The 25,436-nt window shown below is 40.4% G+C and overlaps 1 protein-coding gene across 1 annotated transcript in view; it reads right to left on the bottom strand.

Moving 5' to 3' along the window:
- AIG1 (androgen-induced 1) overlaps positions 1-25,436 on the bottom strand; it is a 174,438-nt gene that overhangs the window by 85,182 nt on the left and 63,820 nt on the right. The window contains exons 2-3 of the mRNA XM_009319150.1: positions 5,434-5,554; positions 5,007-5,184 (exon numbers count right to left, since the gene is read on the bottom strand). Coding sequence (XP_009317425.1) covers positions 5,007-5,184; positions 5,434-5,554 — 299 coding nt within the window. The remainder of the gene's footprint in view (positions 1-5,006; positions 5,185-5,433; positions 5,555-25,436) is intronic.

Raw genomic sequence — 25,436 nt, 5'->3', positions numbered from 1 at the left:
CTAAGATTGCCAACTTTCTGAAAACAGCAATTACTCGGTCAAACATAAGGTTAAGCAACATGTAAAAGAACAGAAGAGTCCCTCATTTGCTACTTATCTATCTATGGTCATTACAGATCAAAGGGAACCTCAAATTTGCAAGTAGACCTTGGAAACTGTTTGAAAATATGGAGTAGCTCACTTGTCACAGGCATCTGAAGTATTGCTAAACAAATACACAGCAGCTGGAAAAAAATAAGGCTGAAAGCTAAACTCTGTTTTCCCACTTAAGGAGATATTCCTTGAGTTTTTGTCCTCCATCTCTGAAGCTTCAGAGGACATGGGAAGAGCATGTGGCACTGCCAAGAGAAAAATTTTAAAGGACTAGTTGGGAAACGGTTGGTGGTTCAAAAGGGAAAACAAGTGGCTTTACCGAAACACCACAAATGGAAGCAAAGAGAAACTAAGAGAGGAAAGCCAGTGAAAAGGATTGCATAATTTGCTGTTTTACACGAGCCCAACCAAGAAATGTTATGTAAACGAAGAATGAACCCAGTGGAACTTTATTTTCCTGCATTATGTGTTTTTGTTTTTGGCTGGGCTGCACAGTTCAGTTCACTCATTTCCTGGATGGCCTCACGACAAAGAAAAAAAACTCAACCCTTTGGCCTTGACAAAATTTCTTCTGAGTACAGTTAAAGGTAAGCTTTCTGGCTATCTCCCAAGACATTTGTGGTTAACTGCGAGTAAAAGTGTATTGTTTGTGAGCCTCTTTGAGGGTTAAAGGCATTACACATAGAAGCAAAGTGTTATTAAAGGCAGACCACAGTAAGCACAAATTGGCATGGTACTGGCTTTAGGTGGGATCTAGTGCTAGCACAGCATCACACCAAATGAATTTGAAAAGGGCCAGTGAAGGAAATCACAAGGAGTGGGCACTGAAAATCAGAGAAGACTCTCCTCAGAGAATAGAGTTCAGGAGGCAATTGCACCACTGCTTGCTCATGTTCCCATCACCAGCCACCACGTCACCACAGATGAAGGCAAAATCTAGAATAGAGAGATTTTGGCATGGTCGAGTCAGTTATGGCAATAAAAGTATTTTGTAGTCTGGTCAAATAACGAGGTAAGTAGGAGACTGCAGCAAAGGCCTACACATGTTTTCTTGGGATATGATCCCAGATCAGCATTATGGATGATCTACAGAAGAAGGGTGATCAGCTTTCCTTTTGACTGTACCAGTACAGAGAAACAAGAGATAAGAAAGCATGCCTGGCTTTCTCTCTTTCATATCACAGGTTTTTAAAAACATAGAAGTATAATATAAAGAATATGAGATCATTCTAGCCAGTTTAGACTCAGACCCAGATTGAGCCATTAAAGCTACATGATATAAAATATCAATGGTAGAGTTTGTGATTTTCTAAGCAGCAATCTCTCTTCTAATATATAACAATATCAATTTTCTTTCTTCTTATTTCTATTAAACACAGTCTTAACTAGAAATGCCTGTTTTATCTCTTCTTCCTCTTGTTTGGCACAAATGACAGGAAACATATTGATAAAACCATATACAGCTTACACAAAACACTAATCAACCACAGAAACTTGGCAACTTCATGATCTATGCAAACAAATAGAAAAAAGTAGGGATACTTCTAAAACGTCTATGCAAGCGTTTTTTTGCGGTGGATGCTTCCTGACCTCTTAGGCGTTTGAATAGTACCCCAGGCTTATAATAAACTAAAAAAGGGCTAGGAAGTGCTGCCCACAGACTTTTCGTGGAATAAGGCTTTACTGCATGGAAAATTGGTCTGTTGATTTCTGATTTCGTTCTCTTAATAGTCATACTAAAAAGAGCAACAATAGGTTAACAGTAGTCATTATGTCCCTCAGAGAGGCTCATGTTTATTTCTTGATGCTCCTAAACAAAATGGTAGGTTGGCAATTCAGTTTTGTCTGAGCCCCCGAAGATACACAAGGCATAACACAACACTGGAGAGGTGATTTGCTGCAAAAATTCTGCAAGATTTGATTTGTTGCAAAGCCACCCAAGGAGATTGTTTGCCCTTGGGCTGGTTCTTTCCCCTCCTTTGGAAGGTGGGAGGAGGTTGGTGGTCAGACTTCCCAGGTGGTTTATATGTAATACTTTTTTAGGAAGTACTAAAAATGAAATACTTTATTTTGTTACTTTTTTTTTTCACACATCATTGTTTGACTTGGGAGTGGAAACCCCTTTTCTCATCTGTTTTTCAGTACAAGTCATCTCAAGGGCTTCAGTAAGCAGGAAATACAGAAAAAATTGTGTTGAATTGCTCTTGAAAAACTACAGTTAGTGGGCTTTAAAATGTTCCCCTAGTATTTGTATTATTCCCTAAACATACTCTGTGTAAAACACTGAGCAATAAAAATAATTTAGATGTTAAGGTAACTGACAAGTACTTAAGCATGACCACTGCTGTTACATTAGAAACCCAACAAGGATTTTATTCACATCCGTCCAATTTTTATGTGTGAAGGTTCCCTTGTGTCGCTGCTGAAAACCACTGAGAAGCTCCACGGAGAGCTAGGTGGGTGAGTCTCAAAGAAAGTTTGCATTTGAACTTCTTTTGTTCTTTTTTTTTTTTTTTGGAGTGAGGAAGCTGTTGAAAGAATATGGGAAACGAGGGAACTTTAACTTTTTTTCTGCAGATGCTCTGGTGTTTAATAACTTCCTTCTAACAAGCACCTCCGGCATACCAAAATTTCACTGGGTATTTTCTTAGACATAAATAGCTCTTTAGAGAACAAAGCCAGCATTAGACGTTTGCTACTTTTGGGCCTTGAACTTTTCCTACCCGTAATCCCACCGAAGAAGAGCCCCCAGTGGCTGGCAGTCCCTCAGGCACTGTCCAAGGCTTTTGCAAGTGGTAGCTGCAGTGTGCTGGGCGCTGCTGGAGAGCATCAGGTTTCAGGAAGGAGACCAGTGTTAAGTTATGAAATGCTGCTGTTTTTCTCCCAGTAGCCAGGAGAAGAAACAACAATGAAAACAACCTTTTTAGGCTTTCTTTGTAAGAGGTAAAGTGGAATAATATGTGGTAATCAGCTGCTCCCCCTCAGCACAGAAAGGTCACCTTTGGAAATGGAGAGCATCTGTCCAATGAGCATGGCCATTTCTTACTATTTTCTGGATCATTTTTTTTTGTTTAAGACAGAAGTTGTTTCTGCATAAAACCCTTGGGAAAGTAGCTAGCTCCACGTATGCAACACACCTCTCAGAAACTGCTAACTTGTAAATGTTGCAACAGTACTTCTAGTGCGGGCAATGACTAGCTGGGATTCCTTGCTTACCGGTGGCAAGAGAAACAACGCCTGAAAGAAATGCGCAGAATTGCCAAGGCAAACTGAAGCTGAAATTCTCCAAGATCTTGAAAAGTTTCAAGGTCAGGAACACTGCAGGGGTGGAGGAGCACACAGACAACAGTACGGAGCTAAAAGAGCAGCAGGAAAGAATCCCTGAATCCTGAGTGGCGTGAGAGCGCCACGGAGGGTGTGCTTTGATGCATGTAAAGGCTTACACTTCTAGATTGAAAAAGGCACTTAAAATCTTTAGACAAATAATGTGATGTTGTTCTCCTTCTTCACTTCTACTATCAGCACAGTAGGAAAAGCATCTGTTGCCAATCACAATCACAACTACTTCTAATTCCCAATCTCCCTTAAAATACAAATGTAACATATAAATCTCTGCACCCATAAAATACATATTTGCAAGCCTGTTTACAGATTTTTTAAAAACTGTATTAGTTGATCCAGTTTCTTCTACCATGGCTGGAGAACTGCAGTCTATTACCCCGACATGAATTGTGGCAGCTCCCAAGAGGCAGGCCAGCAAGTACAGTAAGGGAAGGCTACCAGCTGGGGTTTTATGAAAGAAATACCTGCACAGTGTTTCACGTGTGCTTTGCATTTTCTAACTTTGCAAAAGCATTCTGTATTTCTTCACGTATTGTGAAATCCCACATAAATGGTGAAATCACACCTCTGAATATATCAAATTATAAATGATAGATTGACATGTTGTGTTAACTGCTGTTAATTGACAGTAAGTGACCAGCTTTTGTGAAACAGTAAAACTTTAGAGACCTCATACAGTTTTCTAGTAGTCCTACCAGGAAAAAAAAATTGCTTCTAGTGAATTTATTTTGAACTACTGTACACTGAAATAAAAAATTAGAATTAAAAGGTTGATCCTGAATTACAATAAAAGCAAAACTTTAATGAGAGGTTCACACATTTTTTTTAATGTAACCTAAACTTAGAACTAGACTGACACAGATCACACTTCCATGTAAAAACCCATGAAATCCTGGATTTTCAGCTGCTTTCAGTGTATGGTATGAGACACATAAAGACACTCAGCACCTTTTGCCATTGAAAGCGATGTCCAGTGTCCCAGTGGAGCAGGACCTGATCCAAAGAATAGTTTTCGTTTGGAAAGACATGTAAAAACCACATTTTTCCATACCTTCCGTGTGCTTTTTTACATTACTGACAAACCCCTTTTTTTCCTACCCCATTTCTTCTGTCAGCTCTGAATTCCCCATGGGATTAACAGGGAGCAACCTGGACTTGCGCTTCCCTTCTTGCCCATGACAAAATGGCTTACAGCCCGAACTCCGGTCAGGTCATTACAGTGTGAAACACGCCACAGTCAGCACTTTCACTACTCCTGATAACAACACATGGTGCAGAAAAAGTCCAAATTGACTCTCAAGATGCTGCCGGTACAATTCACATTTGAAATGACTTGTACACCCAAGTTCCTATTGGAAAGTACATTTTTTTTAATGAACCAAAAATAACTTCAGCAACACCAGTGCTCCCTTACACCTGTGAAAAACAAGAGCGCAGTAAAATAATCTCTACCATCTTTCCCTTTCCACAGTCTTTTGCGTAGAGGTGGGAAAGCCTTTCAGCGAGGAAACAATCAGTAAATAACACTCACCCAGTTCGTAAAGACAGGCACAGATTAACACCGTACTTACCACTCCAACAGGGAAAGCTAGAACAGCCATCACCCAGTCACGAAGGGAAATGAGTTTTTTCAGCTGCCTCTCTTGCTCTTGACTGTCATTTCCTTTAGTGAGAAGACTGGACAAGTCGGTCAAGACGCAAATCCCAAAGAAGACAGCCTGGATAACCTGCACGGAAGGGGAACACACTCTTGAACACAGAGAAGACCAGACTGTTGGCAGAGAGCGAGACGGACAAAGGCACTCCTGAGGAGTATTGCCACGAAATTGACATGAGGAGTGGGAAAACATCAGTCCCTTAAATATGGGTAGAGTTTGTTCACATAAAACATTCTTGTGCTTCTAGACTGGAAGCCCTGCACGCACCTTGCTCCTCCTGTACTGGGGGAATCGATGCAAGTGAAAGGACCATTCCAGAGGTGGGACTTCCCACCCTCACCTCAGACATGTGCCACCCGCCGGGGACTGAACCGCAGCCACCCCTTCCTGCTTCACTCCATACAACTTGGCCCCAAAGCCATAGCATTCACCGCTGAGGTGGAAAAAGTGAGGAACGCTCCCTGTAAAAAGAAAGGAAAGAAAAAAGTACGAGCAGTTCTTTCCCTTGCGCCAGGAGGTCTCCCTTGGAGACCCTGCCTGCCCCACGCACTCCACCCAGAGGCGAAGAAGGTGCTTGAGACTTCCTGAGAGATGCAGCACACGACCTGGGCTCCGGCAAATCTATCACTACTTCATCTCAGGTAGCGAATGACAGAACGAGCAAGCTGCAGGAGTTATTCAAGCCTTCTTTTTGTGATGGCGAACTGTCATTTACCTGCCTTTTCCTTTTTTGCATTTACGTATTTGTGTGCAATATCGTAAGATTAACTGTTATATTAAATTGGTAGTTTAATCACCTGAACCCACTGATTTAGTTCAAACTTGACTTGATCTTAGTTTGATCACTGCATTTTTCTTCCTTAATTAGCTCAGTAAAATTGTAGTAAGTTAGCTCAGGAATGCTCTTGCCTGAGGACCCGTGCATCCTTTTTAGTACAGCTCAGAGGAAGTGCACGCAGCTTGTTTACTCCCTGAGCTGGAAGCCCAGGTCACAAACCCCCATGCATCAGGTATTTTCAGGTAAAAAATTAACAAAACACAGGCTTGGTTCCCAAATTGTGCAGTGATTCATCAAAAAACATAAACATATGCTTAAAATACATACTACATGTTTTTCAAGCAAGCACGGAGTACTAGTTTAGAAGTCTTATTTGTAAATCTAAGTGTTCCTCTGACTAGGAGTCTCTGACTAAGCAGCAGACCATCCATAAGAAGTAAGAATAGCACATACCCAGATTTTGCAAAATACAATTTATGTGCATACATCTCAGCAGAATTTAGATTATAATAAGGAATGTAAAAAACCACCTTAGGCTAGGGGACACTGATCTGGAATATGGCAGGGGAGGGGGGGGAGGGCGAGGAAGGAGGGAGGGAGGGAGGGAGGGAGGGAGGGAGGAAGGAAGGAAGGAAGGAAGGAAGGAAGGAAGGAAGGAAGGAAGGAAGGAAGGAAGGAAGGAAGGAAGGAAGGAAGGAAGGAAGGAAGGAAGGAAGGAAGGAAGGAAGGAAGGAAGGAAGGAAGGAAGGAAGGAAGGAAGGAAGGAAGGAAGGAAGGAAGGAAGGAAGGAAGGAAGGAAGGAAGGAAGGGAGGGAGGGAGGGAGGGAGGAAGGAAGGAAGGAAGGAAGGAAGGAAGGAAGGAAGGAAGGAAGGAAGGAAGGAAGGAAGGAAGGAAGGAAGGAAGGAAGGAAGGAAAGGAAATACCAAACAGATGTTGGCTGTTACAAAGAAATCCAGTGATGTGTAATGGCTGGATGGATTAAAGCACCCCTTCCTCAACAATCTTTATATGACCCAAATACTTGTAAATTCTGGCTGTAAAGCTGTGAACAACAGATGTTCAAATGCCTGGATCTGCTTGCAATTCTGCTGCCATTGCTCTCCCCTCTCCAGGCTGTAGCTACATATAATTTGCTTGATAAATAGATGAAGCAACATTACAAAACATTCCCTGAAGCCATGAAATGTGACAGACAGTGCTAGAGCTGTATATTGTGCTAGGAAAAGGTATTACTACTTCAAATGACTGCCTGGAAAAGTTACCATCTTCTACATAATTTCTGAAAAACATTTTACATAAAAGTTGGGGGTCCTTGGAGCTACATAATCACATGAACTCCTAATGCACTTTTTCATATTATTTATTTGAAACAAGCACTTAGTAGAAAAAAATCTTCCCATACTCGGCCCTGTTTTCCACCAAACAGATGGCCTATTTGGAGAGAAGGAATGGAAGAACTAATTATGCATTTGCTTGACTTACTTAAGAGGAGACATGATACCATCTACTATTCACTCAAGAGTGTGAATGCCAAAGAAGGAAAAAGATTTAAGACAGGACTGGGAAAAAAAGTATACCTAACAGTAATGAGATCAATCTGGGTGTTAGAAAGTTTAGGCTGAGCACCAGGAAATATTTCCTAACAGTGAGCTCTGTCAGACCATGAAATAGTTTCTCAGAGGAAGTGGTGGAAGCCTCATGGCTTGAGTCACTCAAACCGATATTGGACAAAACACTCAATAATGTACTGCAGGGAACAGTATTACGCTGGCAGGGCTTGGACAAGTGACTAATGGATTGTTTGCAGCTCTAACGATTCCCTGAAATGGTCTCTCTCCAAAGAAACACAGGCTCAAACAATCACACGCCCACTTTCCAAGGGAATTGAGATTGTACATCCACTAATCAATCACAAACCGAACACCTTCCCTCCCTAGTATCCTGTTATGAACACACCGATTCAAGGGAAAATATAATGTTATCATCGGGAATAAGTGAAAACTCCTAAAGGGAAAGAAAGTACCCAAGGATTATGTAGGTATGAAGTAAACTATTCTACAAAAAGATTAACAAATAAAAATCCATATAGGAAAGACAAAATTATGTATTTATTGAGAACATTCAGAGCCAATGAAAAAATCGTATAGTGTTCAGGGATGAACAGTTCCAGCTTATTCATACAAATAACATACGTACATTGGCCCTAATACTTCCTTTCCTTTCTAGAATGTGCAGGAAAACTCTTCTGACACCTATCAACATTTAGGATTAGACTGAAGACCTCCAGAGCTGCATGAGTCTCAGCACCACAAACTGAACAGCCAGAATCAGTAACGATTTATGTCCTTTGTGGGTCTGGCATAGGCAAAGCGTAGCATGCAGCTACTGGTGGTTTATGGTATGAAACGAATTTTTAAATTCCATGTTCCTCGGTGCGAATGCTGCTTAACAGATGTGAAAAGTTCACAGCAAGGGAGTAGAAAGTCCTTCTAAGCAATATTCTCCAAAGTGCCCTGGTGTTACCTCAGATTTAGGATTACATTTTCCAAACAAGGACCTTCTTTTGAAAATCTGCAGGTGGTGAGTCTATACATGAAACATCCCCAAGATGTTAAACAAACAGTTGACTTCTTTTTTTTTTCCTTGGAAACGTAAGCAATAACAGCACTTCAGAGGAAATATCTTCCAATTTTGCCTTTAACTAGAGTTTGAAGGAAAACAGTGATTTAGAAAGTGACAAATTTGACAGAAAACAGCCATACCTTGCTTATACCATGTAACAGTGATAGAGGCAGAAACTCATAAGCAGAGTATGCAAAACCAAGAAAATCATTAAAACAGGTATAAAATACTAACTTACTGCTGACCCCATTTTCTCCATTAAAGCCTAGAGAGGCCACTGCTACTGTAGTCGATACTACAGTACCCTTAAGCTGTGATAACGTAATGACAAATAATGGAAATGGCCATCTACAGGTATTTTAGTAACACAAAACTCTGAGCAGAGAAAATACTTGTGAGCTGGTTTTCGCTGAGACAGAGTTAATTTTCTTCATAGTAGCTAATATGGGGCTCTGTTTTGGATTTGTGATGGAAACAGTGTTGATAACACAGGGTTGTTTTTGTTATTGCTGAGCAGTGCTGACACAGAGTCAAGGCCTTTTCTGCTTCTCACCCCACCCCACCAGCGAGTAGGCTGGGGGTGCACAAGAAGTTGGGAGGGGACACAGCTGGGACAGCTGACCCCAACGGACCAAAGGGATATTCCACACCATATGACGTCATGCTCAGCAATAAACTAGGGGACGGTTGGCCAGGGGGCCACTGCTCAGGGACTGGCTGGGCATCGGCCAGTTGGTGGTGAGCAACTGTTTTCATTTGCATCACTTGTCTTTCCTGGGTTTTATTTCTCTCTGTTATTTTCCATTTCATTACAATATTATTATTGTTGTTGTTATTGTTATTATTATTATTATTATTATATTTTATTTCCATTATTAAACTGTTCTTATCTCAACCCACGAGTTTTCTCACTTTTACCCTTCCAATTCTCTTCCCCCCATCCTGCTGGGGGGCGAATGAGCGAGCGGCTGTGTGGTGCTTAGTTGCCGGCTGGGGTTAAACCACGGCAACTAGTTAACTTGCTGCAGGAGAAAACGGCTATGAACAGAAGATGAAACCAAGCAGCCCAGAAACCTTCTCAAACAGGGAGATCTATTCAGATTATACATCAGAAAAGATTGTTCCTTATGAATGATTAGAATAAAGTAAATTAATTGTACATGTCTGTCTCCTACGAGAAAATAAAGACCTGCTTCAGTAGGACAGTTTTTCCATAAGGTGCTCACTGCAGGATAGCAGCTAATGACCTCCCCGTACTTCCCCTAATTTGACTTCTTAGAGTCAGACAGAAAATATATTTCCTTGTAAACCTTTCTTCGGGGCATGGAGACTCCCTTCTCCCCTGTGCCGTGGGGCTCCACAGTGCAGACAAAATCTCTGCACAGCTGAGGTCAATGGAAATTCTGCCACTAATCTTAACCAAGGCAGAAAACTCCCATTAAATTCACTGAATCTAGGATTTCATTGCCCGTGGACTCATCCTTTTTCAAGCTCACTCTCATAATCAGAAGCATTCCTTAGAGCTCAGGGCAGAAGAACTGGAAGTCACTTACTATTATTCACGGGTGTTTTTTCCTCTATCTACCTTTGAAAATGGAGAACTCGCTGTCCTCAAGTTATCGTTTTTGAGATTAACAGCACTTACAAATTATTTCATGTATCCCTCTATGTAATAAGGCATCTGAGTAGGCTGGCAAGTAGACAGCGCTGCCAGAATAGAACATGGGAGTAACATTCACAAAATCAGCAAGAAATGACAAAAGAGCATGGAAAATTAAGTAACTTTCACACATTCCAAAATGCCATGTTTGCGCATGAAGTGCATGCGCGTGTGTGTGCACATGCGCATATATTAGGTACCTGCACCTCACTTACCAGGTAAGCTTCCACTGTTTAAATGTAAGACTGCGTTTAAGAAAGACTTAAGAGTCTGCAAATATAACCCAGATTATAGGAAGACTAATTCACACTAGGGTGTCAGGGAGGCCTGGCTGATCCCTGGGGGCTGGGAGTGGCGGGGGGCGCAGCCAGGGTCCGGCAGGGCACAGCAAGGGCTGGCGGTTCCCCATGAGGGCGGCGGGGCAGGGCCTGGCAGCCGGGGCCTGTCCCACTGCCCCAGCTAGGAGCAGGGCAGGCCGGGGGGCACCGGGGGCAGCCCCAGGCATCGGGCACCTCCCTTGGGACGGGCCACTAGCCCATGGGTGGGGGGCAGGCATAACCTGACTCACCAAAGCGATACTCACGCTTAAGACAACTCGTGGCTTTCCACAGAAGATGAAAGCTTAGCTCTACCAGCATGCAAAATCAAATTGCTGGAAGTTGTCATTTCTCATGTATTTTAGATTTACAATCTGCCATATACAGAACGTCATCTGATTTTCCTTTTCAAACAACAGGAATATGATTTATAACCTCAGAGTATCTGTTACTACTCCTTGTCACCTTGCGTCACTTTAGCTTTCATTCCTCCAGCCTCTAGATGTTATTTGACGTACAAATGTACAATGCTTCAGCAATTAAGACAACTGTGCTTTAAGAAACTCCGAAGTAATTTAAATCAGATTTTTATCTCTTTGCCCGCTGTAAACAAGACTGATTGGACTCCGTTTTGGGACCGTGCTTGGTTTGGGTTGTAGTGTATCAGGCTGTATGCAGGTGCGTGTGGACAGCCTGCATTCTGACAACAGCTCAGTTATCTATAATTGCAATATACAGAGCAAGTCCAGGTTAAGTCAAGAATAACAAGGTATTTTTGGTAGAAAATGCACTGTGTTTACAGAACGAAGCCATGGGCTGTAGCTGTTTATTAAATCTGTTACTGCTCTTGACTGCATGCAGCTACTGATTCTTCTTTTCCATCACCATTCCAGCGTTACTCACAGGCACATTGCTTTTATTCTTGTCGCTTCTCCTCCCCTCGCTGCATCTTTGTTAGTTATAACAGCAAGCAGAAGCAGGACAACGCGTATTCAAGTGCTAAATCTTTGTATCAGAGAAGCTACTGACTTCAGATAAGAAAAAGGCAAATCTTTGTGTCTATAGGCAAATGAGAGAGATATAAAGAAATAAAAGCAAGAAGCAACAGCACTTTAAGTACTATAATACAAGCCAGTGTAATGTGTCTAATCACTAAATCTACATTTAATTAAAGTTGAAGTGCAAACACCATGAAAAAGTACTATGTGCTACTCAGAATCATTACTTCTGTGCAAGGAACGGGGAAGAAGACTTGTATTTTAAAGGCCAGAGGTAGAAGAGCAGCATCACCCCAAGAGATTCATTGACTGACATTAAGTTGGGGCATGCAGTCAGACCTCATATCACATCTTCTTCCACACTGGCTGCAGTGCCATGGCAGTTTTAGTTAGTTTTGTTTGTTGAAGCAGGTTTCAACAATGTCATAGGCCACTTCAACACAGAAAAGGAACAGCCCCTGCCCATCAAAAGCCAGTAGCCTAAGAAACCAAATACGCAACATAAAGGAGGAAAAGTAAGGGACGAGGGAACAAAAACAGAATAAGCCAAAGGAATGCTTAATGCAAATGCCATCTATTTTACTTTGAGTTGTTTGTTGGTTAGGAATCTTGAAATATATATTTCTCCTATTCCTCCTTTCTCTTTCACTTACACAAATTAGAACTTAAACTCTGCTAGTAAAACATGACACTTATTTCTATCAGAAGAGCCATTAGAAATTCGGTAAGTGCATAGATGGGCAGCCTTATAAATATCTAGCACTGCCCTCATCCAAAACAATGACTCATGTCTCCCTTTACAGCCTTCAGTGGGGGGAAGGCTCCTCTAACCAGGATGTTGCACATGAAGACTAGTCCTTACTAGGAAATTCAACTTAATTTTCATGATTTTGTCATATGACATGAATCAGCTTATAAAACATGCCTAATCCCTTACCATATGATGTAAGTTCAGGGACTCCTTTAAATATCATCCTTTACCTTCTACATAACCTCCTGTAGTCTTTTTCTTTGAAGCCCACCAGTATTGTCCAAATGTAGCCAAGGATGGGGTTTTAAACCAATGAGATTTTATAGATACACAAAAGAATAAAGCCTACTGCGGAATTATTATGCATGGAAAAGAAACCTGTTTGACTCTTGGGTCTAGTTTTTATAGGTACTACATTGTTTAAGTCCAAGTGCTTAAGCACCTACTATGGAGCTGTGGAAAGGGGACAAAGCTGTGTAAGCTAATGAGACCTCGTGTTTCCGAGCGGAGAGATGCATTTTAAAATTCTGCCTGTTGGAACACAAGATGTGTTTTTATCTGGACTGACAGAAAAGCAACTTTTTGTGCAAACTAAGCAACTTAAGTAAGAGATCAGAAAAACAAGAACAGATGTGGGCCCCTAAAATGTAATTTTATAGCACTGCCTTTCAGCACCTATTACAATTCACAATTTCCAGCACATGAAATAAAAAAAAACTGATAAATAATATAACCACACTGCTTGCACCTCTTCCTTTCTCTCTCCATCTTCCTTCCACTTAACCCAGGAAAAGCCCTTACTGTGTTACACTTACTGGAGAGGTTAAGTCTCAGACCATTCTGTCTTAACATGATTCTTGACTGTCTCGTAATGGTTTTCAAAAATATGCAGCACAGTTCTTGGAGAGGTAATTTGGTTGTGCTAACATAGTTTTAAAAGCAGTTTTCTTAGTATTTTTAGTACTTCTATAAGGACAAATACATTATCCCTTACTACAACAAGCTAAGATGAAATTTGGTAAGCTATCAAAAATATTTGGAAATGCTTTAATTTTTAAAGGCAAACAAAGCATATTTAGTTATTCTTTTTACATGGGTAAAATACCCTTAAAAAAAACCCTGCCATAGTGGACAACAATTGAGAAATTCATTTTAAAGTGTTACTATATCTCAGCTGTGTTGCATAGATGACATTTCCAACATGATCTCAGCATGACAGAGTACATGCCATCTGGCTCAGAAGTGCTAACAGCATGGAATCCACTACCACGTATCGGATGAAGAGATGGAATGGACAAATACAGAATATACTAAAGCAATATGAACAAAAATTTGACCAGATGCTGAGAAAGTATTAAATTTTCTCAAATCTTTCACATTCTTTTTAGCTGTGTCATTCCTCTCCATCACCATGTCAATCCAGTCTTCCTTCTTCCTATAAAAACTACAGGTATTTTCTGGAAGCTTTTGAGTTATAGATGTCTAGATACCTTACTTTGATCTTAGCTAATACACTCAAAGAAGCACTAAGCTCATTGTTGCAGTATTTAAGAAATTATTATTCTATTTTTATCTTTATCTTTTTGATTTTAAATTGTTTTGACTAAACTCATTTTCTAATAATCCCCATCTTCTTCCTTACTCTCTTGCATTGTGTATAGAAAAGCTGCCATTACTACTTATTGTATCCTGCTTATAAGACAGTGTAATTTCATTAAACTTATATAATCCATTCAGCAAACATGTATAATACAGTTTATTCAGAATAGATTACGATTTTATTAGGTTATATCTTTTATGTTTTTCTTTGCTAAAGCTTAATCTTATTAGGATTATACACTGCACAGAAGGTTACGTCATTATTTTGGCTTAAATGCTAATTTTACACATTTCAGCATGATCGGTATGCTCTCTGCAGCAGTGGCCTTGCAGTCAGCCAGGCAGGAATGGCAGCTCTCTAGACAATGTTTGGGATAGCTAGCTAAGAGGCTAAGACTTGTTCTGCAGCTGTCTGTGCTAAACTGAGCTTTAGGATAGGGTTTCCAATGGCTGGAAAGTCCCTAGCACTTTGTCAGTTAATTACCCCCAAAAGAAATTACATTTTATTAAGTACAGAACTTTCTCAAAGTAATGGTTTGCTTAAAACTTCAGAAACTTCTGCATTGCACCAACTTTTTCATGTTTAGAAGTACAGTTTGAAAACCACTAGAGGGAAGCAATTTTGGCAGATCAAATTTGAAAACAAAACTACACAGAAGTTTTTCAAAGTTAGAGTGACTGTTTTTGCTTTTTATTTCTTCCTTTTTTAATGAATAAGGTAACAGCTGCCTTCTAAATTGCTGAATTTAGAAAAGGCCATGACTGATGTATCTCAGCAACATGGTGACAGAGCTGGAAATGCAAATAAGAAAGGCACTACAATCTTCTGAGACATAGCAGCCTCAGTGCTGCCCTACCATGGCTGTAGGAAAGAAAAGGTTTTAATCCGTCTGTTTCCTCAGCACTGTGAAAGCAGTAATGAATGACTCTTCACACCAGTCCAGCAAGGCAGGCTATTAAGTGATATTGTCTCAGCTGGGCAATTCTCCCTCTCTCCAGGGAAGGTAAGGGAAGGAAACATTGAGAGCTTTATCCCACCTCTTCATCCATCCAACCTACCAACACCACACAAACCAAGTCAGTTGCAAACCCACGTTGTGAAAAATAGCTCAAGTCTCCAATCAGGGTCATCTTCAACTTTTGCTTAAAGCAACTTTTCTTCCTCGGATCACTGCTGCAGCAGCTGAAGGATAATTTATGAGGGGCAGGTAAAGTATATTCATAAATAAAGTTATTACTAAGATAAGGATGTTCTGTAATTAGACCACAGCAAAGGATGCTGCTATTCAAGCTCCACTTGAAAAAAAGAGAGGACATAATTTTGTACATTAATTATAAAGCACGTGGTTCAATGAAAGGTGATCTAACATGTTGCACTGTCCTCATAAACAAGACTATTCTTTACACAACATTTCAAGCAAGGCACTGTGTGTTATAAAGAGTTGTCTGTCAGGAGAACAAAAAAGTAGTTCTCATTATCTTACATCTCCAAAGAAAACATGGGAAAAACCCTGATATAAGCTAACTGCATTTAAATTAAATAATACAAGGCGGGTTGAGCGTTCACTAGGTGTGTGGCATTTCAACCTCAGATGATAACACTTCCCTGCTTTCATTGTCTTTCTCATGAATAAATCTCAAAGGAAATTAAGGATTTGTTTCTTGATTGTCATTGGTGAAAGCAAGGCAGGGAGAAGAGAGCTGGCCAAGGTCAGGCAGCAAGGCAGCAGGGGACCCAGGGGATAAACTCAGGTGCCCTGATCCCTAGGCAGTTCTCTAGGCATTAGATCAGGCTGTTTTCCATGCATCTGCACTTGCTCTTACAGTGATAGCCATTTCCACTGCTTACTAGGGAAACACTCCCGGCGCTCTCAGAGAAACAGCACGGACCTTTTCATTCCCTCCAAATACAGCCATACTACTGTTAGCATAAATCCAAACACTCTTCCTTTTATGCAGCTCATATCGATCATAGTTTTCAAAGACCTTGTTTCCTTTACTGTGTCCTTCAAAGTTTTCTAATGGTTAGATATGGTAATTCTGACCAGCTGATCTATTTGTGCCAACCAATAAATTGGAATATGTTACCAAGGTCTCAAATATAACAGCTTTGCAGAGCTTGTCCATTATACCATTCCCACCTCACTGTTCTTACACCTTAGTTCATAACAACAGATACTGATTTTGAGCAACACTAGCACTGAATAAATCTTTTTCATTTTTCCATTACTTGTTCTGCTCTGTATGAATAAGTTCGATGAGCTGCAATTTCAGTGTGGTGCACACTTGGCTTCCCAGCATCCCCGTAGGACAGGGCACTAGGTGGAAGAAGCACAACCATCCCATCTGCTACTTGGAAACTGTCTTTGGAGACAGTGGTCTGAAAAAGAAATGGCATGGAGCCCTGTCTTGCCTTACATGCTCATGAAGGCAGACACAGCTCAAACCTCTCTCTCTCCTTCTTACTCTAACCAACATTTAACCGTTTCTTGAGTTTCCAAACTAATCTTTCAGACATTGCTGTTTACTGTATTTCTGTTTTGCTCACTACTTTTCATTTCACTTGCAAAAGGAAGAAAAAGATTAACTGTAAGGAAGTTTAAATTTACATCCCCCTACATATTATGGGAAGCCACTTTATGACAACTACCTGTCATCACACGAGGTTCCAAACCCATCAGATTTAGATGCTCTCCATCAGGCCATTGCACACTGACTGACAAACAGTAAATATATTTTTTTAATCAGTAAACACCACAAGTTCAATAATAAGCTGTCCTTTCTTTTCAAGAGACAGAAGGCTCAAACAACACCTGTTGTAGCAGTTAAGAAAGTAGCAGAAGACTTCAGAAAAGAGACCTTTGCTAAAGCGTGGTACTGGTGACCAGTACTATTGACAGTGAGCATGGTGTTTTGGATTGTCCATGGCAGGAAAAGCACTTTGCAGGTAGTAGCTTGTAGATGTGGCAGCCCAGCGCAAAAAAACAAAAAGCATCCGTGCCTATCAAGGGACATAGCCTACTGGTCAGCTGGGCAGACCACATCAGGAAATGCCCAAGTATCAACTGTCCTCTGCTAAGCCTCTTAGAACTCCAACACTAATGCCTCCATGCACCAGGTAGGTGCGCCCAAGTTCACTCCGAATTAACACTATAGCTGTAATTGTAATGCAGCTGGGGAAAAGGGCTGTGCCCGTGCACATGCTCAGCGTGCTGAGTCACCCGTAGGAACTCCCTGGGCAGTCCCGGGAACTCCCCAGCTAGTTTCTGTCGAGATGAGATAATTGACTGATAGCTACAGGAACCTGCCCCGGGCAGTCCCGGCTCCACCAGAGGACTGAGGGATCGATAGAAGAACTCCCCGGGCAGTCCCACTCCGTATTAACAAGATAATCGACTGCGTGATGGAGACTGGGGAGGCGGGGAGCTCCCAGCAGCCCTGGGAACAACACATGCAGGTCCTGCTTTGCACACATGAAGTAAATGGTGCACTGATAGACACTATTTATCTATCTAGTTTATCATCGGATAGAGCAATTTTTTGCACATAGTTGAGACGATTTTAACTAGAAACTCATCATGCATGCACTGGAGTGTTGACGTGGGAACGCAGGCCAGCTGGATGACAAGACTTCACCAAACCACAGTCTGGGGAGTCTGATCCAAACCAGCTGAAAATGCTGTTACAAGGACACTTGCGATGGAGACTCCTATCACCACCTGGACAGAAACTGACCGTACTGTCATAACAGTGACAACTGTAACACAAGAGTGCTACCTCATGCAGAACATCCAAATAAATCAGTTTCTTTCGCTAATTCTTGAACCAGTGTGTGTGTAACATGGACCCAAACAGTCCCTAAGAAAACAAGAGCCTACAACCACATAAGCTGGCCACAATGAAATCACACACAGATTTAAAACATTACCTCAGAGTATAAGGACATTGGTCCAAGTAAATATATCTGATGCCACTGTCAGATTTTATGTAAGGTGACTCTAATTCTGACTTACAGAATACATACTCTTTTCCCAAGATACTTAGGAAATAAGTACATTCCAGTATTCTGCCCTGTTCCTCACAACACAAAAATGCTGGTTACACAGATAATGTTCATAAATGGCGGTGGTTTCTGGACCATGCCCATTTATTTATAATCTGGTTGTAGTCCATTGCAGCACTAGGCACAGACACCACTGCAACGGAACAAGGACCTCTCCTGTCCAGACCATCTGTAACCATGCAACATGAAACTTCACACCAAGAGTCCTGGCGCAGAGCTGCTGACCAGCTCTGTTGGCATGCCTGTCCTGAGACATTCAGGTCTGACTAACAGCAAGACCAGGTCGCGTTCAACCTCTAGCTTTGGATCGGCCAGGAATCCTGGCTCAGAGACGTGTTACAAATTTCACACGACACAGCCTGAGCAGGGGTCCGGACTCCTCCACCCCCCTGTCACGAAAGCAAGGCCAAATACTTGATGCAGAGCTGAGATGAGTCCAACCTGGATGCTGCCTGAGGACCACCACATGGGGCTGTTCCGTGTACATTCAGGAAAGCTTGGTTTGGATTAGGCCTGTATCCACCAGGAGGTTCAGGTGTGACACTGCACAGGGTTTCTGAACACCTGACTCCCGAAGTGGAAATCACAGCTCTCACACAACACTCAATTTCTAAGGAGCAGATCATAACATGGGGTGATATTTAAGCAAATAATAACTGGGTATAGTAAGGAAAGGAGTACGTCTGGAATCCTGCCCCTCTCCTGCAAGGCACACACATGCAGCACTAAAGTCACTTCAGTCAGTTCCTTGTATTAGACTGGTGCTCACAGCTTGAAGCCCAAAGTGGGGCTAGGTGTCTAAGGAGTCAGCCCTTACCTCTCGGGACTGCTTACTATAACACATGGTGGAAGGGAAAGACAAATTCTTGGTACCAACTTTTATGCAACATCAAAGTAAGTATATTACTTGCTGAGGGATGCACCTTCTACACCCATTTCAACCTAAAATGAGCTTGAAGAATAATTCCTGCCTTCAAGAAGACATATATTACTAACAATGCCAAAGGGTAGGATGTCTACCCTTCCTGTTAAGCTGTGCTAGTGTAGGAGAGAGCCCACAGATGTCTTTGGAGGCTTATACTGAGGTTCCGTCCCTTCGCCTAGATTTCACAGGGAAAACTATTTGCTAAAATACTTTATCTGGAGCAAGAAATAGGAACCAGAAACCAGGACTACTTCCTACCGTCCCATCCTCTTACTCCACAAAATATGCAAACTGGACAGCCACTCTTCTAAGTATAGCTCATTGTGAATGCTCAGTCTACCATTTTGCTTTTAAAATAATTGTTTTTCTTCATCAGAAAATCAATATATTTTACAGGCCTCACCGCAGTGCTCAGATATATCCCATTTCTTCACGTATTACTGAAACCTCAAAGAAAACACATGCCAGAGGTGTTCTCAAGTTCTACTTGACTCAATCAGTTTACTCTATTCTTCCCACTCCACTGAAGGGAAGAGGCACGTGTGAGCTCTGGGCATATCCAAAGCTCTGTATTATTCTGCTGTCAAGATCGGACCATTTGACTTCTTCATTTCTATTTATAAACACAGTTAGGTATTACAAGAGCCAGACTATCTAACCATGAAGACTGTCAAAATGGATAATGTATTGTGTCTCACTGAATTACGAACTGGCTGGGTGCCTAGCCTTTTGACTGCAAAGGTCCACTCCATCATAGCTCCAGCAAAGTCTTCTCTCTACTTCAAAACAGTTTTGAAAAATAGGCAACTGTGAAATTACTATATGGATCATACAACTTATATTTGTTAATCCTTCTATTGGTTAACCGCACCTAGTCACTAGATCTGATGCCAACTTAGGAAGAGTAATACTTTACCGGAAAATGTAGCTGATGACCTTCATTCTAATGAGTGATCTCTTGTGGTATCACACACAGATGTGTGCTCAGAGAAGTAAGGGTCTTAACTTACTCTACTGGAACTAGTTCTCTGATAAATCATTTTCCTTATGTATTTAGGGAGCGCACGTGCATCCACAGTGCAATCAAAATTAGTACTACATTTCAAAGAATCGAGTACTTAGTGTAGTAGCAGTTACAACACAGTGACTGTTGAGGACCATGAAATTTTATTTGACTCAGTGAAGGCATTGCTTGTATCTGCTTCCAAAATATCCGAGTTAGAAAACTAATGCCATTTAAGTGGGTTAATACTGGTTAATAAACCCATTTAAAAAAATGTAATAAAACCTGTAACAAGTATGGCAAATCTAATACGGATAGGAAAACATCCTCTTTTGAGAGGAGAACACTGAAACAAAACAATAACCTAGAAAATGCACATTGACTCCAAGTTAAAATACCACAGCTTGCCTTTATATGAAATTGTATTAGCTAATCTTTTGGAGGAAAATACAAATTAAATACTGCTTTGATTTATAAAATGCTTGACATCCAATCATTAACCTGCACACATGCACTGAATAAAGTGCAAGCACATTCTGTTGCCCTAGGAAGGAATTTCTTTTAAAGAGGGAGGGTTTATCCAGCTATGCATGTAGTCAAAACATATATTTCATTTAAAATTATGATATAGTATCACAATACAGTAGTATTATCACTAATATAAAACTATAACTTCAGGAATTTAATGTCTATGGTTACAACATTTGTATCAATGCCAAGATAAGGTCAGCACATCAATACATAGTCAATTTGAAAAGCAAGTGCAAAAAATCTACGGCAGAAAAGGTCATATTTTAACCAAGTATTTATCAACTTTGTACACTAAAAGGTAAACCATCATATCATGACTTCCATATTGTAAGTGTCTTTAGCTTAGAAAAATTAATCAATCTGCATATCACAGTATTACTACAGCATTATAATTGTCTCTCTACAGACATTTTCCCACCCTTATTTTGTTTTTTGCCATTCCTACTTCCCATGTTGCCAGACTGAATATGGAGAGAGTATTAGAGGGACTCTTGCCTCGCTAAACAACTACTCAAGAAATCAGAGAAAGAATCTGAAAGGATCTCACGTACTTCATTCTAGGTTTGCCTTCACTTTATAGCACTTAGACAATTTGTATTTATTTTGCTGCTAGATGCAAAGACAGCCAGCTTCAGATGGGGACTTTCTCTTTGGTATTATCAGACCTTTACCACCTTTTAGAGAAATTTGAAACTGGTAAGGGATCAAAGAGATGACCTACTTGTTTCTTATCCATCTCTTATTCATATGGTTCTAAATGTCACAAAGGGGGTTTTACGTGGAACTGCCATCAACCAGCCTATTTAATGGTATCATTGCACATGACTTGGCAGTATAAATTGATTGCATAATGTAATATTTCTATCAAGCTATAAATTTTTTAAAGCCAACAGAAAATCGTAAAGCAGAGACCAACTGATTGCTGGCTATACTTAATAAAATCTGGCTCAGTCCTCAAAAACAATACGGTGTGCTTCCTTGCTTTTAATTTCTTTATTCTTCTTAACAGTAATCTTTTTTAAAGCACTGATAAGAGAGATTTTCCTTATAGGTCAACATATTTATTCAGATCAGAGACGAGTAAGATTCACAACTGAGATGTTCCCTATCAGTGGCCATTTCGTAAGAAGGCAGAATAGTACATCTGTTAACTTCACTGTTGCATAATAGCACAGGAGGAGCAACCAAGAGCAAAGCAGGCAAATCCACAGCAATTTACTGCTTTGTAACTCAAACCAGTGCTTTAAATTCAGCTTGAAAAAAATACAGGAAACGCTACTGTAGCTGGACAAAACAAAAACAAAAGTAATTTCTTTGTGGCAAGATATACTTAGTAAGCAGACTGCTACATTCTGCACTACTTCCCATTTTTGGATGAAGCCCCTGCTGACGAAAACTGCAGAGAAATAAGGCCTAAGGCATTGCTGCCACATGAACACCGCAAAAACGTCACACTGAATGCAACGCCTAGTCAACCACAGGCAGAAAAAAGGACTCTGTAGTATTCTGGAATGTAATCCAGACTTGTAAGGGCCAAAACCAAGTAACGGAATGGCAAACACTTCCCCTAAAGAAATAAAAGCATGCATTTATTTTATTTCTGATAGATAATTATCATGACTGGTGACAGGCTGGAATACGCTAAAATTTCTCCAAGCAGAATTTTGAACTGTTTTAACTAAATAAATGAACTTACTTTAAATGTGCTGCACATGTAAAGAAAAGCTTAAAACAACACATTATTTAAATCCAACATACTGAACAAATGAAATGTTCTCTGTAGTAAGTAAAACCAGATTTATTGTTTCTTTTCACCATGCCCTACAAGATTTTAAAGGTAGTAGATATTATCCTCCCACACCTCATTGTTATTCACAGGTGAGGAGGAGGAAAACCAGCTTTCCTACTTTATAACTCCCAGTTGGTTTCTCAGTGAAGTGATTTCTCTTCATTCTGTGTGAATGAAACAGTTACTGAACTAAACTAATGAATAGCAGGAAGAAATACTTTCTCTGCATCTGCAGAGAAGACTAGTGTTGTCGAAAAAAACAATTAATATTGAAGCAAACTCTAACTCTGGTGCTTAACCACTACCTTCAGTAGTTCTGTGGTGTGGCTCTTCTTAAAAACTTCAATAACACATGCTCCAGCTAGATGTAACAAGAACTACTGAAAAACCTGGATGTGTAGTCCATGCTGATGAAAGAATCCAAAAATATGTTGTATTGGGATAGATGACAGATTATGAGTGTGTTACATTATCACACATCCAGCAAACAGGATTATCACCAGTGAGATCCTTAGCAGACAATGTGATTGAGCAGTTCTACAATACAACAGAAGGAGATGGATGTGTAACTGTAGAAGAGTATTAACATGCCGAAGAGTAGAGGTTTTCAACCTATTAGTCAGGACTCAGTTGGACAAAGTCCTAGGGAAGTGTTGAGCATGATCTGAGCAAGGGGTTGGACTAGATGACCTTCTGGCTTACCCTCCAACCTGAGTGATCCGACATTTACATCAAGTCTGGGGCTTCACATAAAGAAAAGTGTTTAGTCTTGTCAAGGACTGTGAAATCTCTTCCTTGTTTGCAAAACACAAATATCTCTAGAATGACTCCAGCTGAGCACAAAATCTTAAACATTTCTGACGTGTTTTCACAATTTACTGAAGGACTTTTCCTATAGTTGTTGCAGGTTTAAGCTTCACATGAGGATACTGGTGCACAGACACGGCAGCAACAGTACTTGGTTTGTACAAGTGTCTCCCTGCTGGGAAGACTCCAAACGTGTTACTCAATTTGTGGAGAACAAAAGGAGTCAGGGGACACAGACCAGCTGAAGATCTGAGCTTAAATTTGTATAATAGACTATCACTAACTAATATGTACTTGGTAGCACGATTGCTATTTTTTTATATGTTCATATAGAAACAACAAAAAAAAACCCTATCCAAATTGTGTCATGCATCTAAAACTGGAGATCATTCTGTGATTGCAACGTCTGCAAAGACTAGCTAGGCTCAACTCACCCATTAGAATAAAGACAAGCTATTTGTGCACGTTTAGGCATGTATCTGTTACTGACACTCAGAAAGAGCGAAGACAAGTAGCTGGTTATTTCATCGCCATTTGCTGTCTAAGCACGTCAGGAAGTTCTTACATACACACTTACATACCAGTATTGCCTTTTAAAACTGCTGTTTGATTTTTCAAATGTAATCACAGATCGATCTCTCACCTCTCTGGTGACTGTTCAAAATCTGCTTCTATCTCCATGAAACCAAAAGACATTGAAACCAATAGTTTTGTCTTTTACATGTAATTTTACAGTCCACTGTAAATTTGTATGACAGTCCCAGTCATACAAAGAATTCTTACTCACATCCTGTGTCCAACTTTCGGTTCACATTAAACTGATGCTATGCATTCTTCGGTGAGATCCTCATCATGGTATTTTTTCATGGATCTTTCCAAGTCTTGGTGTCAGCAGCAAATTAACACCAATTCAGCTTTTAACCAAGATGCACAATGTTGATAAAAAATTGTCACTTAAGCAGCTGTAAGGCAAGTTGCATGTGAAATGCAGCAGTAACGTATTTTCTTGAAAAGGCTTATTAAAGTTTTGCAGGCAGTCTTTGCAACGGCTAATGGTATATTATTAAAGGGCTTATCAACTGGGGGAGCGTTTTAAGGACTTGAATTTCCATAGGTTGTTGTTGGCATCTGTGTGCAATGTAGAAAAGACACTAACAAATGAGGATGATAATGTTTTATTTTCACTTTGTGGAGTCTTCTGTCAATTAAAATGTAAGAGGCAAGATATGGATGTAGTCACACAGTTATTTTCTCTGTTACTGGTAAAGGCTGAAATCAAAGCTTCAGTCTGTCTTGGGATATTGGAGTCTTCCAGTTTAACACCTTAGATGTGTACACTTCAAAAATTGGCTAGCCTCAAAAGGAGTCTACCATTCCTCCCCATTGCTCCCTAAAACTAGAGGAAGAACTCTGAATCTTAATGCCTGTTTATGGTACCATAATCACATCTATTGTGGTCTGCAGAGATATATTCAGCTAGAAGAGAGAACAAGAACAAGGAGACTGTGGTAGGAGGGACTGTTGCTACCTCTCCCCTTACAATAAATCCCGCCCTACATATCCTGCACATACTCACTTCACAAACAAGATTCAGCTATTCCCATTACATGTCCTGTTACTTTCTCCTCCTTTGTTCGGCCCTGTAGTACATTCTGGGTAGGATCTCACAAGTATGCAATGCTTTTTGTGCTTTCTACTCTACTGATGCTGGCAGCTGCCTAACTGCAGCAAAATTTTGAAAAATCTCACTTTTTCTAATCATATGTGCCGTAAAATGAATATGCAAAGCCTATATGAAGGACTTTCAGATAAGTCACACTGAAGGCCTGTAACTAAGTCTTATATGCACTGTCAGGTGAAATTAGGTTGCTGTTGTGTTGGGTTTTTTTATTTTTTCCTTTAAGTTCAGAATATTTGATAAAATATGTGGATGCTAGCTTCATATCCTACATATTAAGATGAGAAATATTCTCTAGTGCAGTTAAACAATATTGTATTACTGGCTTATTTGAAGAAACTGTGAAGAAAAAATACAGCTAGTTAAGTATTACAGCAAAGTCTATACAACCTTTTAACATTTACGGCTAGGACTTCAAAAGAAACTGAAAAGGAAACCTACTAGAATTCATAGCACAAGGTACAAAGCACTGGAATATCATATTTTATTACACCTCATGACACCATCCAGTGAAGCAACAATAGCTAATTTTATTGTCACATTTTATAGATAAACTGAAGCTCACAGAGTTTATTAACTCTCCTGTGATGACATGTTAAAGCTCAGGACACTCCGGAACAAGAAGACAGTCAAAACTCCTGAGTGAACGAGACTCACTAAATAATCCTTTTGCCCTTGATAGAAGACAGTTGGCAGAAATTCTTCAAGATTTGAATACTTCCCTCCCTTATAGACATCTTTGAAAGGTCATACTTAAATATAGATGTACACACTTCTAAATAAACACCACTTGTGTCTTCCTCTTGCTGATAAAGCTATGC

This window comes from Pygoscelis adeliae, unplaced genomic scaffold (assembly GCF_000699105.1).
Source record: "Pygoscelis adeliae isolate BGI_AS28 unplaced genomic scaffold, ASM69910v1 Scaffold172, whole genome shotgun sequence".
Lineage (NCBI taxonomy): Eukaryota > Metazoa > Chordata > Aves > Sphenisciformes > Spheniscidae > Pygoscelis > Pygoscelis adeliae.
Note: the sequence above shows the minus strand (reverse complement) of the source record. Positions and strands in the feature narration are given on the sequence as shown.